We start from the raw sequence: 15881 nt of genomic DNA, 5'->3' as shown, positions 1-15881 counted from the left end.
GAGTTTGTAATGCATGCTGGAAATACTGTAGGTATGGAAGCAAACCTGGCCGATTTCTATCCACTGGAGTAATCTTTATTTAATATGAATAGCCCATTAACTTTTAAAAACTTGTATTCAAGCCTTGATTCTCTGAATTTAGATGATCCGTAAGCTTCATTCTATTAAAAAAGAAGCAATATCACCCAATGTTATTAATCACATGAGATCATCTGTCTAGTTGAGTAAGTTCAGCATTCCTGATTCCATCTGGATAATCAGAGTCTGACTTTTATTTCTGAGCACTGTGAGCACTTAAGAGAGATGGATAAATAAAGCATGTGCAAGAAGCAAAATCAGCAGTCAGAGCAATTTCCCTGAGGTGGCTTAGTGGTGAAGGTAGACAACATCTCTAGCTGAGTGACACATACCCCCAGCCTGATATTAATGTATAATGACACAGTGATCCACTAGGCAAGGCAGTAATATTCTCTATGGGGAATGCAGAGGAAGGAAAGGGCAGTAGCAGCCAGAGTGCCGCAAACAAGAGTAGAAGGCAGAATTTTCCCAGAGCCTGATATAAAAGAATAGAGGCTTTTAATGTGAGAAGGGTATTTTAATTATTATTTATTATTGGATAACAGCTTGAGCTGGTAGTTCAAGGAAAAATTGTTTAGTTTCAGTCTCCATATGTTCCACAAGTGGACAAGTCACGGTAGGCGGCATGGTTATGCTACTGCATTGGATGTTCAGTCACACAATCCATTGGGTTAACTAAGCAGAGAAAGTAAATAAATGATCAATCTTGTATGTGCATCCCAAAGGCCAATAAAGTCATACATTTTTTTGTATACTATTAGCGGCACAAAGATTCAGTTAAGCATATGCCCAAGATTTTAAAAAATGATTAGTGATTTGGGGTGCCCAACGTGAGACACCTGAAAGAAGCCTCATTTTCAGAAAGTGTTAAGCTTCCCAAAATCAGGCCCCTTTAAGGAGTCTCAATTGGGCACCCAAAATCATTAGTCAAAATCACTAGTCTTTTTTGAACAGCATGGCCTGTGATTTTGATAAAATAATACTGTACACGTATATGGTGCCTTTCATCCAAATATCTCAAAGCACTTATCAACAGTTGCTAAGTGTTATCCTTATTTTACATATGGAGGAAACTGATAAATAGCGAAGTTAAATGACTTCCCCAAGGTCACCTGGCAGCACAGTGGAAGAATTAGGAATAGACCCCAAGTTTCCTGACCTCCAGGCTGCTGCTCTAACCACTAGAGAGTGCTGCTTCTAGCTTTGGTCCTTGCCTCATTTTAAAAAAAACCAAACTAAATCATACCAACTTAAAAAAAATCAGCAATCTTTTGGAAAAGTTAATTTATTATGCATCAGTATACATTTTTGTCATAAAAATCCTCCCAAGGCCTAAATATTACAAAATGAACAAGAAAATTCAACTTCAGCCATCCCCAAGAGGTGGTAAATAAATTAGTATATAATGCTATGCCTATCCCGCAATATGTGTGGCAGCTAACTCTGCATATAGTGAGAAATATGCTGTAGCTTTAATGTTTGACATTTTATAATGAATTTGAAAACTGTTTCTGAACACAGTTATGGCAGGTTCAAGTTAACCATTCATTTTTCATGTGAAACCAAATACTGTCATGCAGTGAAAAGGCAGCAGATTGCACTCTTTCCCTATAGTTTTTCTGGTTGTATCTTTACTGCAGTTCTATTTCAGGAGAGTTAGATTAAATAATTGTCAAATATCTGAATGCATTTCCAAGTCCTCAATAAGCAGTCCCTCCAAAACCAAAACACAATTATAATTCAATGCTGCAGTCCTTCTACATGCATAATTTTGACTTATGTCAATGGGAATTTTGTGTGTGTGAAAGGATTATAGCATCAGACATTGATGTTAAAGATGTTCTGTATCAGTGCAATGCACTCCCTTGTTTGTATTAATCCCCTTAAAGATCCTACCCAAAATAATATTGCATTTTTTCTTAATAATGAATACATACATAGAAATGTGCTCCAGGATACCAAGGTTACAGTACTTTTATATAAGAATAAAATAGTACACAAAAAGCTATAACTCAATTGGGACCATTTCTCTGAGACACTAATAGCTCTGTGTGTGTGTGCGCAGATCAATTCTAGATCACGGTCAATTCTAGATCAAACTAAATAGGTTAGTCAGACAAACCATAACTCTGCATGGCTTTACTAATTAATACACAGCTGAGTACACCATCGTTTTTAATTTTCAAATTTAAACAGTTGGCTGAATTGTACCCTAACTTGTGTAATCCCACTGAAATCAGGGGGCCTGATTCTCCACTCAGTCACATTTTGTGTCGATCTAATCTGATTCCACTGACTTGATTTGCACTGGTGAGAATGGAGAGAGCGTGTGGTCTAAATTAGATCAGAACTTACCCCAGACGTCATTAAGTAAACAGCCAGAGCCCCTAGGCTAGTGAGTGCTAACTAACCACCCATGTAATATGTAACTTCTCTTTGTTTTGCTCAACTGCCTAGAATGATAAACTTGCTCTTGAATTAATACCTTTTCCTTTGTATTGAATTATATAGCTTAATTGTATATGTTGACTTAATGCTAACGCATACATATGCAAGCTAAAATATATTAACAGTAGAAACTACCTAGTTTTGTAATCTAGGGCAAAAATACAGAATTGTATTGCATATATTGACAATTCTTAGGAGAAAAGGGGCCTGAATTCTTGCAATTTTTTTATGATACTGTAGTAAACATCAGAGTGTCTTGTTACACAGGTAACAGCTTGGGCTTTCACCGGTATCTGTCAAGCACTGATACATAAAAATGAACTTTTTACAGACCCAACAACCCAATCTGTTTTCTTCAAAATAGTATAAAGTTTGTGGCTATAAAAACAAAGAACTACACATATAAAAAAATCAGAAATAATGTACCATACATTAACATTCTGATAGGTAGAGAAAAAGAATATATACATAAATATATATATAGTAAATCACAGTTTCCTGCACTGAACACATCAAATAAAAATGTATCAAACAATACTGGGTGGTGTGCTTTCACATGCCTTGTGGTCTCCTTAAATCTCTGAGTTATAATGGAAGACGAGTTTATCGACAGAATACAACTTGTTCAGTGACCCAAATTCACACCTGTTTACAAAAAAACCCAAACCCCATACTAGAACCACCTGCAGCTCCCAGCACAGATATATATAATAACAGAACAACAGCTATGTAGAAGTCTTATTTAAATACAGACCCCGGCCCTGCAACTGGATCTATGCAGGTGGAACCCTGACTGACAGGGCAGTCACATCCGTGCAGGAGTCCGCTCACTCAGATCTGATTGTAGGACTGGGGCCCATGTTGGCATGTTTTCTTGCTTTATTTTGAATGAGGGTTTAACAGCTGTAACACACCTGATGACTGACAGTACAGGTAACAACAAATTTAACATTCAGCTTTGTTGACTGGTTGGTCAAAGTTGTCATCTTCCTGACTTGAAAGATCAGTGCTACTTAGATTTCAGACCACCTAGGTAGTTCCGGGCCTTTCTCTTACCTTCTGCCCTGCTTTTAAGCTATATCCATGTATTTCAGTTATAAAAAGGCACTAGCTGATTTTTTGGACACCGCTTTGTTTTCCAACACTCTAGGAACTGTAGTTATCAAAATAATGGGGGGGGAAATCGATTTTTGAAGACTATATGCACAATTACCCTTATTGTGCTTTTGGGAAAAAATTCACAACACACATTTTAGTATAACCCGGCTAGAAATGTTCAGCACAGGTGTTTAAAGTATAAATAACTATCCCTTGAAAGAAGGATGATTTAGTATTCCATAGGGTTCTAGTGGCATTACTAGTCACAGTCTTTGGAATCTTGCAATTATTAGCTAGGAATAACACTCCCATCTAGGTGTCAAGAGTCTTTTGGAGCATGGTATCCAAGCATTTCCTGTCTGAGACGTTCTTTCACGGCTGCACAGGTTAGTGATGTTTGGAACTTGAAGAGTGGTAAATCCAGTCCAATGCAATTAGAGTCATGCTTCCGAGCATAAAGATTATGCCAACTATGAGAAATATCAGAGCCTGCAATTGGGGGGAAAAACATATTAATATTGAAAATATGTTAAGTCATGGAATAATTCTACTGAAATCACATTCGATATCTGTCCCCTACTAGGGGCCTGAACCTATGAAGTTCTACTTGCATGAGCAATCTTTGATAGTTCCTCAGGGTACGTCTACACTACCCGACGGATTGGCGGGTAGTGATTGATCTATCGGGGATTGATTTATCGCATGTAGTGTACATGTGATAAATCGATCCCCGATTGCTCTCCCGTTGACTGCTGAACTCCAGCTCGGTGAGAGGCGGAGGCAAAGTTGACGGGGAGTGGTGGTCATCGATTCCGCACCGCGAGGCCGCGAAGTAAGTGATTCTAAGTCGATCTAAGATACGTTGACTTCAGCTATGCTATTCTCGTAGCTGAAGTTGGTATCTTAGATTGATTCCGCGCCCCCCGCCCCAGTGTAGACCAGGCCTCAGTGAACCTATCTGGGTGAAAGTTACTCCTGTGCAGTGGGCCAGCATGAAGCCAGTTCACAATTTAAGTGCCTCTGCACAGGGGTGAATGTCACCATATGTGAGCAAGGCTTTGCAGAATGGGCCCTAAACAACCACTTGCTAGTATTTACTTGCTTCATCAGTATGAACACTAATATGATTTATGTATCTTCTGGTTTTGTTTTACCTTTAAAAATGGCCACACATGGTCTGATAGCAAGAACAGCTTCTAGTATTAAGCTCTTATACCTTGATTCAGGAAAGCACTTATGAATGTGCTTCAGTCCATCCCTATTCAGGACAGCACTTACGTACGTGCTTAAATTTAATTATGTGGTTAAGTCCCAGTGACTTCAATGGGACTTACATTCTCAAATTCTGAATTGGGACCTTTAATGAGCATAATCTTAGGACATTCCAACTCCTGCCACAAAAATTAACATTGTATTCAATCTAAGTGCAGGATGATAAATTCTGAATGTTTCAGACACAAAGAGAAACACCAGTGAATAGACACAACTTTGCTCCAAAAATCTGCAAAAATATATCTTACATAGTAATGTAGTTATTGAAATGTTTATTCTTTTTATCTATTTAATATGTATAGATGAAACTTTTTCCATGTTAAATATTTCAAATAATTATATTTCTGTATATATTATCAAAATCTTTTCTGATTAATTTTCAATCTATACTTTCACAAAAGATACTTGTTTAAAGAAATTATAGATGTTAGTGTTCATAGAATGTTAGGGTTGGAAGGTACCTCAGGAGGTCATCTAGTCCAACCCCCTGCTCAAGGCAGGGCCAATCCTCAGATTTTTACCCCAGTTCCCCAAATGGTTCCCTCAAGGATTAAACTGACAACTGTGGGTTTAGCAGGCCAATGCTCAAGCCACTGAGCTATCCCTCCCCCGTCCATAGGAAAAGAAGACATTGATATCACTGGGTAGAGCCTAGCATGATATGGATACCTGCTGTGGATATATATGCCATGTCTTCTGTATGTTTACTAACCTACCTCAATCAGGATCTTAAATACCTCTATTAATCAGTGTTACAATATCCCTGTTAACTGTGACGTGTAATCTCCCTCCTAGTCCAATGCTCACTACTTCTGTGAGAGACAGTCACTTGTTCTAAAGTATGTGGCAGTTGTGTGTTATGTCTAGATGTTAACTAGGGACTGTTTGAAATGAGTAAATGCCTTTTACATGTGGTTTAAAACAAATGTTAATCCAGCCACATTGCCAATTAGCCCATCACAAAATGATTGTCCATTTAATGTTTCTCAAACAGGTGCCTGTACCAGTTTACAAAGGTAACTTCCACTATGCTATGAATAGATAGATGCAGTTTTAACACAAGTAGCATTGGTACAGGGTCCCATGAACTGTTCTACCAGTCCTCCTTATGCCTACATTGATCATTTCTTCTAGCATAAAAGGTCAGAGACAGACTCATGCATATACAGATAATCTAGTCAAGTTTGCATGCTTAATTATTCGCCATTCTGGAGTAGATGCTGCAGTGATAAATCTTGTTCTGTTCTAATTTTATGATGCTCATCTAAAGCCAAACTAAAATAATTTCATTTATAATGGCTAGTTTTACCCCAGCCCAGCCAGGATTCCAGCAGCCAAAGGCTGCTTCTTCACTAACCATGTTGCAGGTATTTGCATTGCAATGTGGGTAACATTGTGGGCTACACATTGCCTTCAGCTTGTACATTAGACTCTCAAAAATATGAATAGAAGCACTATGCCCAGATTGGGAGCAATACGTGAGCCCTCTATTTTTAAAATAATACAGGGTATGCAAACACTGCCAAAAAAAAGTGTTCTTAACTCGGGTTAAAATAGCAGTGATGACAAGACAACTTGGCTTTTAACTTGGATTTGCAGCTCGAGGTAAAGCCAATAGAGAAGCCTGGAATTGCTAACCTGAGTTAAAAGTTGCTATGTCTTCACTGCCATGTTAACCCAAGTTAAGACTACATCTTTTCTTTTTCCTGCGGTGTAGGCATCTAAGGGTGAAATCTCAGCCCTATTGAAGTCAATGGGAATTTTGCCCTTGACTTCAATAGGATTTCATCTTTTGTTAATATATTTTGTACATTCTCCAGAGCTGTTTTCTCTTCATCCTGCACTGGTCAGCATCCCCAGTTGTGACTCCTCATGGACATCTGCTTAGCAATTTCCACAAAAAGATCTCTATTCTGGTGGCTGAGGCTAGCCACAAGAGCTTGCTGCACTGACCAATGCTTCTCTCCAGATGGCAAACAGCTCAGCACAGCACCCATGTTTGGGACATGTGGTAGGGCTTCTGAAGTAATATTGCAGCAATGCTGATGTACTACCATCCAGCATCAAATAGGCAAATTCTGACCCCAATCCAGTTTCTAAATGGGAGTGGGGGCGGGGGGGAGGACATCCAATTAACTTGACACCAGAGCAGGCGGGGGCACACAGGTAAACAGACAGCTCAGTAATAGTTGCCCACAAAGCAGTGTGAGATAGCAACATTGTGTGCACATGAACAATGGACTGAACTAATTTGATTTGCATTGAACTCAGTTCACTTTGAAGGAGGACTCCACAGTTTGCAATAAATGCGGATTTAGTGTGTTATAATTAGGCGTGGCAGAATTCAATTTTTTTTAATATAATTTTGATGGATTATATCAGTTCATTTTTAAGCATTATTTGATTTTTGTCCATTTACATTTTCACAGTTGTGGGAAATTATGGGGGAATCACACAATGGCAGGGTGTCAGACAATAGTTACTTAATGATGGCAGATGTTGCGATTCAAAAAGTTAAAGTTTTATAACCATTAAAACACAAATCGTCAAAATATACAGAGCAAATATCTTTAAATCAAATGCTAACAAGTTCTTAGGTGACATTTTTCTGACTTTGCCTATCTGTAAATTTCAGTTATTATTGATGGAAATTTTTTGTATAGTGGTTTGCCTGTGTGTATGGTGAAACTGATGTTCATTGGCATTTATCAATTAAGAATCGAATCCAGGGGAGGCCAACCTGTGGCTCCAGAGCCACATGTGGCTCTTCAGAGGTTAATATAGGGCTCCTTGCATAGATGCTGACTCCGGGGCTGGAGCTAAAGACACTAACTGTCCAATGTGCCAGGGAGTGCTCACTGCTCAACCCCCTGCTCTGCCTCCACGCCACCGCTTCCCCCTTCCCCTGAGCCTGCGCACGCGAAACAAATGACTGCAGCGCGCGGGAGGCATGGGGAGTGAGCGGGAGGGGCTCATTGTTGGGGCTGCTGGTGGGCAGGAGGCTCTGGTGGCTGGAGGGTGGGGAGCTGATGTGGGGGCTGCTGACGTATTACTGTGGCTCTTTGGCAATTTACATTGGTAAATTCTGGCTCCTTCTCAGGCTCAGGTTGGCCATTCCTGATCTAATCCTTCCAAGCCTACCTACAATTAAGTGTCTCTTGTGTACACAAGCATTTTCAAACTGGATTAATTTTTCCTAATCTGGTTTAACCTCCCTGTGTAGACAAGCCTGGCATTTCTCAAGAGCACTAATGTCCTGAATGCTAGTCAAGGACCGTAGGATTCCACTGCTCTTTTGAGGGACTTTAGAACCATCTACTGGTCAGCTCCATCCCTTGTGTAAGAGCCAGTGTTGCAGCTCATAATATAGGGCAAAATCCCACAGACCCGGTACTGGTTATTAATTCTAATGAAGCCAATTTGGGCTCATAATTGCAACAATCAATGTGAAACAAGAGCTAATTGTAACAAAAAAAAAACAAAAAAAACCCTCCTCTTGTAATTCCCCCTACTTTACTCACCCCAATCTTCTGGGCGGACCTCCAGGGTTCTTTCTTGACAAGCCGTAGATAGAAGGCAGCAGGAAGAATGAAAATCAACATTGTGGCAGCCGATGCACCTGGAGCAGAAACCATAATTGAGTTCTGGTTAATATGTACAGCATTTTACAGAAAAGAAAGTATACCTGGAGTGCTATCTACAGGCTCAGCTATAGTTCAGGTTGTGCAAGGGTTTTCATTATAACATCATGTTTTCAGTTAGTCATAACTTTTTTTACATGTTCACCTTTCAGACTGAAAAAAATATCCCCTTTTGGAGCAAAGGATAGGGGATAGCAGTGTTATTATTTCTTTGAGAGGCATCATCTGCTTTTTTCCTATAACTATCTGACTTCAAAAATGAGCTGCATATAAGAGAGAGGTCAGTCACTTTGGACTGTCATATTTTCCCCCTTTGTTTTTTAGAACAACTAAAAGACACTCTCTTTATCCTAATAAATTATCAACAGTATAGCAGTTTTGTGGTATTTCTCTAAGTCTACATATTTCTGCCTTTGAAAATTACAAGAAGTCATACTCGTTTAAAAAGATTACAATAAACTGTGGGCTTGTGCTATGAATTCCATCAGATAGTTCAATTCAGATTATTTCAGTGAGTAACAGTTCCCAAACTCTGGACAGGAAAGCTGTTCTTTTAATCCCTGGCAAGGTTCTATCCACTGTGGTTTAACTTACTACACAATTATTCATATTTATTGTCATTGCATAGTAAGATTCATTCAGAGTAGAAAGTTTTCTAACCAATAATATAATAAAAAAGAGACATAAACTATATTGGCAATTCTGCTGAGTGACATAGACCTTCTTTACAGACCAGGAGTGGGTAAAAAACAAACAATGAAAAGGAGACCAGTGCTATAAATGCAGGGGAAACTTCCTCCAGGAGTATTTGGATCTCCTGACTCCTCAACCAACACTTTCAAACTGACAGAAAACAAGTGTGTGTGTGTTGGGGGGTCAGGGAGAGAAATCTTTTTCCTAATTCTTTTTTTTGTAATCCAAATTTGGAAATTCAGTACATCTTGACCAGTTCTATAGATGGTGGAGTTTCTTAACTCTCAAAATTTGAAATGAAACTTGTTGACATTTTTTTGTTCGCTGTGACTTACACAGTCTGCCAACTAAAGTCTGGTACCATTTAGCTTGGATGAGTCATTTTCAGGCTCTTTTTTTTCTTTTAACCCTTCCAGTGCAAAATCAGGATAAGTGCACTGAAGCTACTGCTTTGTATATGAGACAAAATTCACTTCCTATATATGAAAATGAGGCATTTTGTTTTGATACAGATTAGCATAATAAACTGAAAATATTCATGAAACTTACCAATGAATCCAAAGATGTCTTTAATAGCAGGCACAAAAATTACAAGTGTGTTAGTAAATGCAAGAATTACTGCTGCGATCAGGAAATGCCTTATCCAACTGAATGGCCTTTTGGGAAACAACAATGCGACGACTGATGAGCGGATCTGTAACAGGAAAAATAAAAGCAGAAGATAGTGGATTTTGCAACTCATTGCTCTTTTATGATCTGTGCTAGTTTTCCAGTGGGAAATTTTAAACAAAAATATATATTTTAATTCATTTTCTTCCCTTAATGCAATCTCTTTTACCACAGGGATGTAGTTTGAGGCTTGGGTTCACAGTTTATTACAGAAGCTCAAATATTTACTGGGTAGAAGACAAGGAAATAGGGTGTAAAAATTAGGGAGAAAAAAAATCTCTTCCACTAAAAGGTGCTGGTATCAGGAAAATACAAAGAAACCCATAACAAATACTAACTAGCAGAGGAAAAATGTATGTATGTATGTATGAAATATAATCAGATGAGTTATTTTAGACCTGAACCTGATTCCACTGAATTCTGTGGGAGCTTTACCACTTACTTCAGTGGTAGCAAGATCAAGCTGTAATTTATTTCCATTTTAAAATATATAACAAAATAAAAATTAAACAGATATGAGGATTATAACAGTCAAAACTGTATTTATAAGACTATAGAGAACAGATTCTCTTTGCTCATTGTGACTTCATTTGAACACAGTTTCTTTGCTTTTGTACAAGCAGAGATAAGTAGGTAAAAGGTCAACAGCAAATCCATTTGGCAACAGCAGATAGTGTTACACTGCAATATTGCAAAGCGGTGAAGAGATCCTCAGGGTGGGAGTAGAACAGTATATGTTCATGTACTTTTAAAAAACATATGCTCCAAATCATTCCCATCTTTTAAAATAATAGCTGATTCTGAACTAGTTGGGTAATTCAATAGGAGTATGATTTTGTGTCAAACTTGGAGTCTTTACATTTTAAAAAAATATTGAGAGATCTGCATTTTAGAGTTTCAGGTCTAAGTGTTGTGAAGAGATAAGTGGGTTTAAAATAATAGATTTTGAATTTAATATTGAGCAGCTTTAAAAATTCTAGGCCAGGCCCTCATGCTGATTTATACCACTAGTCTCTTTCTCCCTACTCCGTTATGTGACGTTTCCAGTATGTTATATCTGGCATGTGGTTCCACTTCAAATTAAACCCGTATTTAATTTTCATTGATGATTAATGCCATACAAAGGTAAATTTAAAAACTCTGATATGTGAAGTATAATTTTTTGTAAAAGAATAAAAATACCAAATACTTCAAATAATTAAAGTTACAAATATTGTTAAAATTAAAAATGTAGAGAAAAACTAATTGTTGGTGTAAATTTCATGATTCATTGTAAACTGTTCATCTGAAGTAATACTTCAATAATGCTGAGCTGGCTAGGCTGATTGGCCATATAGAATCATTCAGTACACTGGCTTTAGAATATCTGACACTGCTTCTTTGGAGTTACCTTAATGGAGCACTTTATGACCGTGGAATCTAATTGCTAAAACTTTATTTGATAAAAATCTGGCAGATGTGGTATTTTTTATGCGGTAATCAAAACAGTGTTGCCTTTTAGCCTATTTTCAACTGCAAAATGATCACTGTGGTTAATAGTTTAACTGTGAAAACAAAAGTGATATTTACACCACAGCTTCAGGACTCAATCCAAGCTAGCTGAGCTGATCACTTTGTGTGTGTTTTATACTGGGGTTACACCGTAACCTCTCAAAGGTATTTCTAAGGGCATATATTATATTACCTGAGCAGTTATCATGGCTTTTAAATACACATCAGTATGTCTGTAAACAATACACATTCAGGACTTATGATTCAAAATGTAACCTTGCTGTAATGCAGAGGCCATCATGCAGCAGTACCCTGAGAAACCCAGAACTGCTGAGAGGATCAGTCAGCTGCACAGGAGCTGCTAGAGCATGTGATGCAGACCGTCAGAGCTCGATCAATAACAGTGTTGGATTTGGTTCTGTATGGCTGACTGCATTGGCGTCCCAGAAGCTAGTACATCCACTACTTCAAATATGAGCATAAAAAGTAGGGCTGTCGATTAATCGCAGTTAACTCGAGCAATTAACTAAAAAAAAATTAATTGTGATTAATCACAGTTTTAATCGCACTGTTAAACAATAATAGAATACTAATTTAAGTTTATTATAAATATTTTTGGATTTTTTCTACATTTTCAAATATACTGCTTTCAATTACAACACAGAATACAAAGTGTACAGTGCTCACTTTATATTGTTATTTTTTATTACGAATATTTGTTCCAAGAAGGTGCTCAGGATCACTAACACGCCAGCCTAATTTTGCTAATCCTGTTAAATACAGTACACAGGAGACCACAGATACACTTGGCAATAACCCTTTGGCTTTGATATGCTTCAGTTTTTAAATGTTCAGTACTCTGAGTTGCCCAAAAGTGCAGCTGTTTGTCTCAGGTGAAATATAAATGAGAAAACAGAAAATGTCACAAAATCCCAGGGTATAGTTCTCTTAAATGTTCAAGTATGATAAAATTCATGTAAACATAGATAATTACAGTCCATGTGTATAGGCTGCTCAGATTTAATCTTCAGAAGCTGTATTTACTTACAGGGAAAAGGACTATGGGCACAGTCAAGGTGACCGCTACAAGCACTGCCAGGCGAACCAGCAGAAGCGGGGTGTCGAAGGTGTACACTTTGGTGTATGTATGAAGTAATTCATCTTCAACTTCTCCTACAAAAGAAAATTAAAACAGGCTAAGCTCATACAGGCACAATCTATATTTTCAAAACTAAGATTTTATAACTTAGCAAGATGAAAGAGGACGTGTCCCTGCAGTTGTGGTCAGACACATGCTAGTGATTAGACACAAAAAATGCAGTTTTGCTCAACATCAGTCCCTCTGTGGTAGAAATATTGGTGGTAATAACATTCAGCATTTATATAATGCGTCTCATCCAAGGATCTCAAATTACTTTACAAAATGTGCTATATAAGCCTCAGATGGGGAAACTGAGGCACAGAGAGGCAAACTGACTTCCCCAAAGTGTGTAGAACTCCTGGCTTTCAGTCTGGCACTCTAGCCACTGGACTAAACTGCTTCTCTAAAAGGTACAGTGGTCACTTGTGTTTTGAAAATATTCCACATGCAGTAATTATGTGCAGCACTAACTGTTCAGTGCCATATGCTTCCATGTCATAATGGAGGAACTAATAAAGTAAAAAGCAGTGCAAGTTTAAGCAGCAGCAGTAACATATGGTCTACTATGTCTACAGACTAAGTTATACCAGGTAGTCCCTCCCTATGGCCTTTGGTACACTAGCATGTATTGCATGTGTTTTCAGAAAAGGTGAAGCTGCAACAGTGGTGTAGCAGTGGTGTAAGAGCTAGAGACAGAAGTGCTCCATTGTATTGTGAAAACCTGCTGAGCGTTAAGAGCATCGCCAGCTTGGCTTCCTTTGGCCATGTGGAAAGTGTGACATCTACAGCATCTTGTTTACTGAATGCATGCAGTCATGACACACACAGCTGTTCATTCTCACCAGCAGGTACTGATAACCTCTAAAAGAAGAGAAACTTCTACAGAGAATATGGCTTTGACTCACTGACTCACCGTAGAAGGTAAGATAACCAAAGAGAGCAGCAAGCAGATACATGATCAGCATTCCTGCAATGGAGATGTTTGAAACATTCTGCATCCTCTTTCGTGACCGGCTGGGTAAGAAGGGAAGAATAACAGTGTAAATAGTTTATAAAGTTTATATTGTACGGACCTTCTAGTGAAGTAACAGTCCAAGCTGTATTCTGCTAACATTGTCACTAGTTAGTGAATTCAAACCTAAATGAATGTTATAACAAACTCAAGTGAATTTCAAAGCCCAGTATCACACTGTACAGAATAGCTCAGAACGATTTGTATATATGAAGGTTTTATATTCAACTGCTGACTTGATAGTGTTAAAATGTAAATGTATTATAACTACGTATTTATATAACTTCAACTTCAGGCTGAGGCTTTTTAAGTAAAAATGTAGGTGCTAAAATATAAAAGCATTGTTCCTAACTCTAGGCCCCAAGCCTACCATCAGCTTTGCATGAACGCACACTTGTGTCAATGCAGAGCTTCACTGAGGACCAGGGGCCGACAGAAGAATAGGTAAGGTCAATTCTTCTTTAAAATGCACATCAGTTAAATATTTTTACAAGAAAGTCCTGAATTAGGATTGGCTGGAAATGGGCATTAAGCATCCATAAGTTTACTTCCTCAGAACTCAACAATGCTAAGATATGGAGTAATGTAAACTGGCTAGCATGGACATGTGTGATAAATTACTGCATCTGATTGGCTGTAGCATAAATTTGGAAGAAATAATTACTGACTAATGAGAATTCAATCAGACTGCATGAGAAGATCTTTGCTACATGATACAGTCCTTATTCCTGCAGCCAGATCCTGCAGGGCAGATCCTTGCACCCACCTAGAGTCAATGGGACGCCAGGAGACGTAAAGGTGAGCACTGACAGATACAGGTACAGGACTGGAGCCTCACTCATGAAGATGTTTTTGGTGTTCTGCAACACTTGAATTAATTACCATGATAGAAATGTTTCCAAATATTTCTGGTGATTGATATTTCATAAAATTTCACTTCATTTCAAGGAATACCAAGATTTATGGTCTCTTAAGGTAAATACTGACAAAGGTAAACCTCAGGTCAATAATCCCGATGTATGTTTTATCATCAATGTCTGCTTTTTATGATCTGATAATTGCTACTGGGTTAACTGTGGAAGTGTGTGACAATTGTTTTTAAAAGTAAAGTTAAGAGCCTTACTCTTTAAGTTCACTGTATATTGGTAGCACCTCAGGGTGGCATACGAATGCAAATGCCAGGATGGGTATTGTATAGGCAGTCTGAAAAACAAAGGTGTTTAATATTAGTATTCACTACTGAATCATCTGAATTTATCGTGTTTGGAATCAGTTTAGTTGTGGAGTTAATGGCTATAGACAGATTCTGTGGAATCTCCCTTACCTGTGAGTTAAATACAAAATATTTGGGTTGGCACATGTCATCACTATCACTATGGGCTTCGTATTCCACTCCACTTGTGTGTAGGGTGTCTTTTGCCTCCTCAAAACCCGTGGTGTGCCCAGGTGTATTGTCCATCATGAAATTCACTCTAGAATTAACAGACTCATTTGGTAACATCACTAAGTGCATCGGAACTGAGTTGTTGTAGGTCCAGTTTCCAACACTATTTTCCAGGACAGGGAGAGGGCAAGGTATTTGGGATTTCTTGTAGATTACCTAGAATAAGAATAGAAAATGTCAACACAAGTCTATAGCTTTGAAAAGGTGGCTTCTATTTACATCCTTGACTGAAAACATTAGTGGCTGAAAACTTAATGTTTTAAGGTGGCAAGTTGTGATTACTGCCCCTGCTTGGCTAGGAATTGAGCATATCCTATTAGTTTTGTTACTCTGCCTCCACCTTGCTTTTTGTCTCACCCCCCTGTTATGTTTTGCTTTTTAGATTGTAAGCTCTTTGGGATAGCAACTGTCATATACAGTGCCTAGCGCTATAGGGTTTTGACCAGGCTGGCCTCTAAATGCTAGTAATAATAACTAAGTACAGAGAAGACATCTAACATTTCTTAATTATTTACAGATTCTGTATTTCCTACTTTTGGTTATAGCTACTGATATATTTCATATAGTCACATACCACAGTGAGAAAGAAAACCATGCAGGTAAGTGAAAATCCACTCGTATAACCAAGGTAACCTTCAAAAAAAGAATAAAAAAAAACATGCAGTTAAATCACACATAAATTCAGATGACTAATCAAGATAAAAACAAAATAATATATTTTAAGTAAGGAAATAGTTTTACCTAAATTTTTTAGAAGGGAAAGTGGAAGAATAATTCCAACTGACACAAATATAACGAGGTAGTTACCATTCAGGTACCAGTCTCTAAAGAGGGAAAAAAACAAATCAAACCAATATTAATCATTTCTGCCAAGGTTAACTAGAATATTTTCAT

At 38.0% G+C, this 15881-nt stretch overlaps 1 protein-coding gene across 5 annotated transcripts in view; it reads right to left on the bottom strand.

The window, feature by feature from the left end:
* Positions 1–580: 580 nt before the first annotated feature.
* SLC38A4 (solute carrier family 38 member 4) overlaps positions 581–15881 on the bottom strand; it is a 67476-nt gene continuing 52175 nt past the window's right edge. For 4 of the 5 annotated variants that reach the window (XM_039504378.1, XM_039504380.1, XM_039504381.1 and 1 more), the window contains 9 exons: positions 15729–15811; positions 15562–15620; positions 14868–15143; positions 14667–14746; positions 13445–13545; positions 12439–12563; positions 9780–9924; positions 8418–8515; positions 760–4113 (listed from right to left, as the gene is read on the bottom strand). In XM_039504378.1, the coding sequence (XP_039360312.1) occupies positions 4012–4113; positions 8418–8515; positions 9780–9924; positions 12439–12563; positions 13445–13545; positions 14667–14746; positions 14868–15143; positions 15562–15620; positions 15729–15811 (1069 nt within the window). In that variant the 3' untranslated portion in view covers positions 760–4011. The other variant, XR_005589396.1, reaches the window with a different exon arrangement.

This window comes from Mauremys reevesii, linkage group 1 (genome assembly GCF_016161935.1).
Source record: "Mauremys reevesii isolate NIE-2019 linkage group 1, ASM1616193v1, whole genome shotgun sequence".
NCBI lineage: Eukaryota > Metazoa > Chordata > Testudines > Geoemydidae > Mauremys > Mauremys reevesii.
This window is presented reverse-complemented; position numbering and strand designations above follow the sequence as displayed.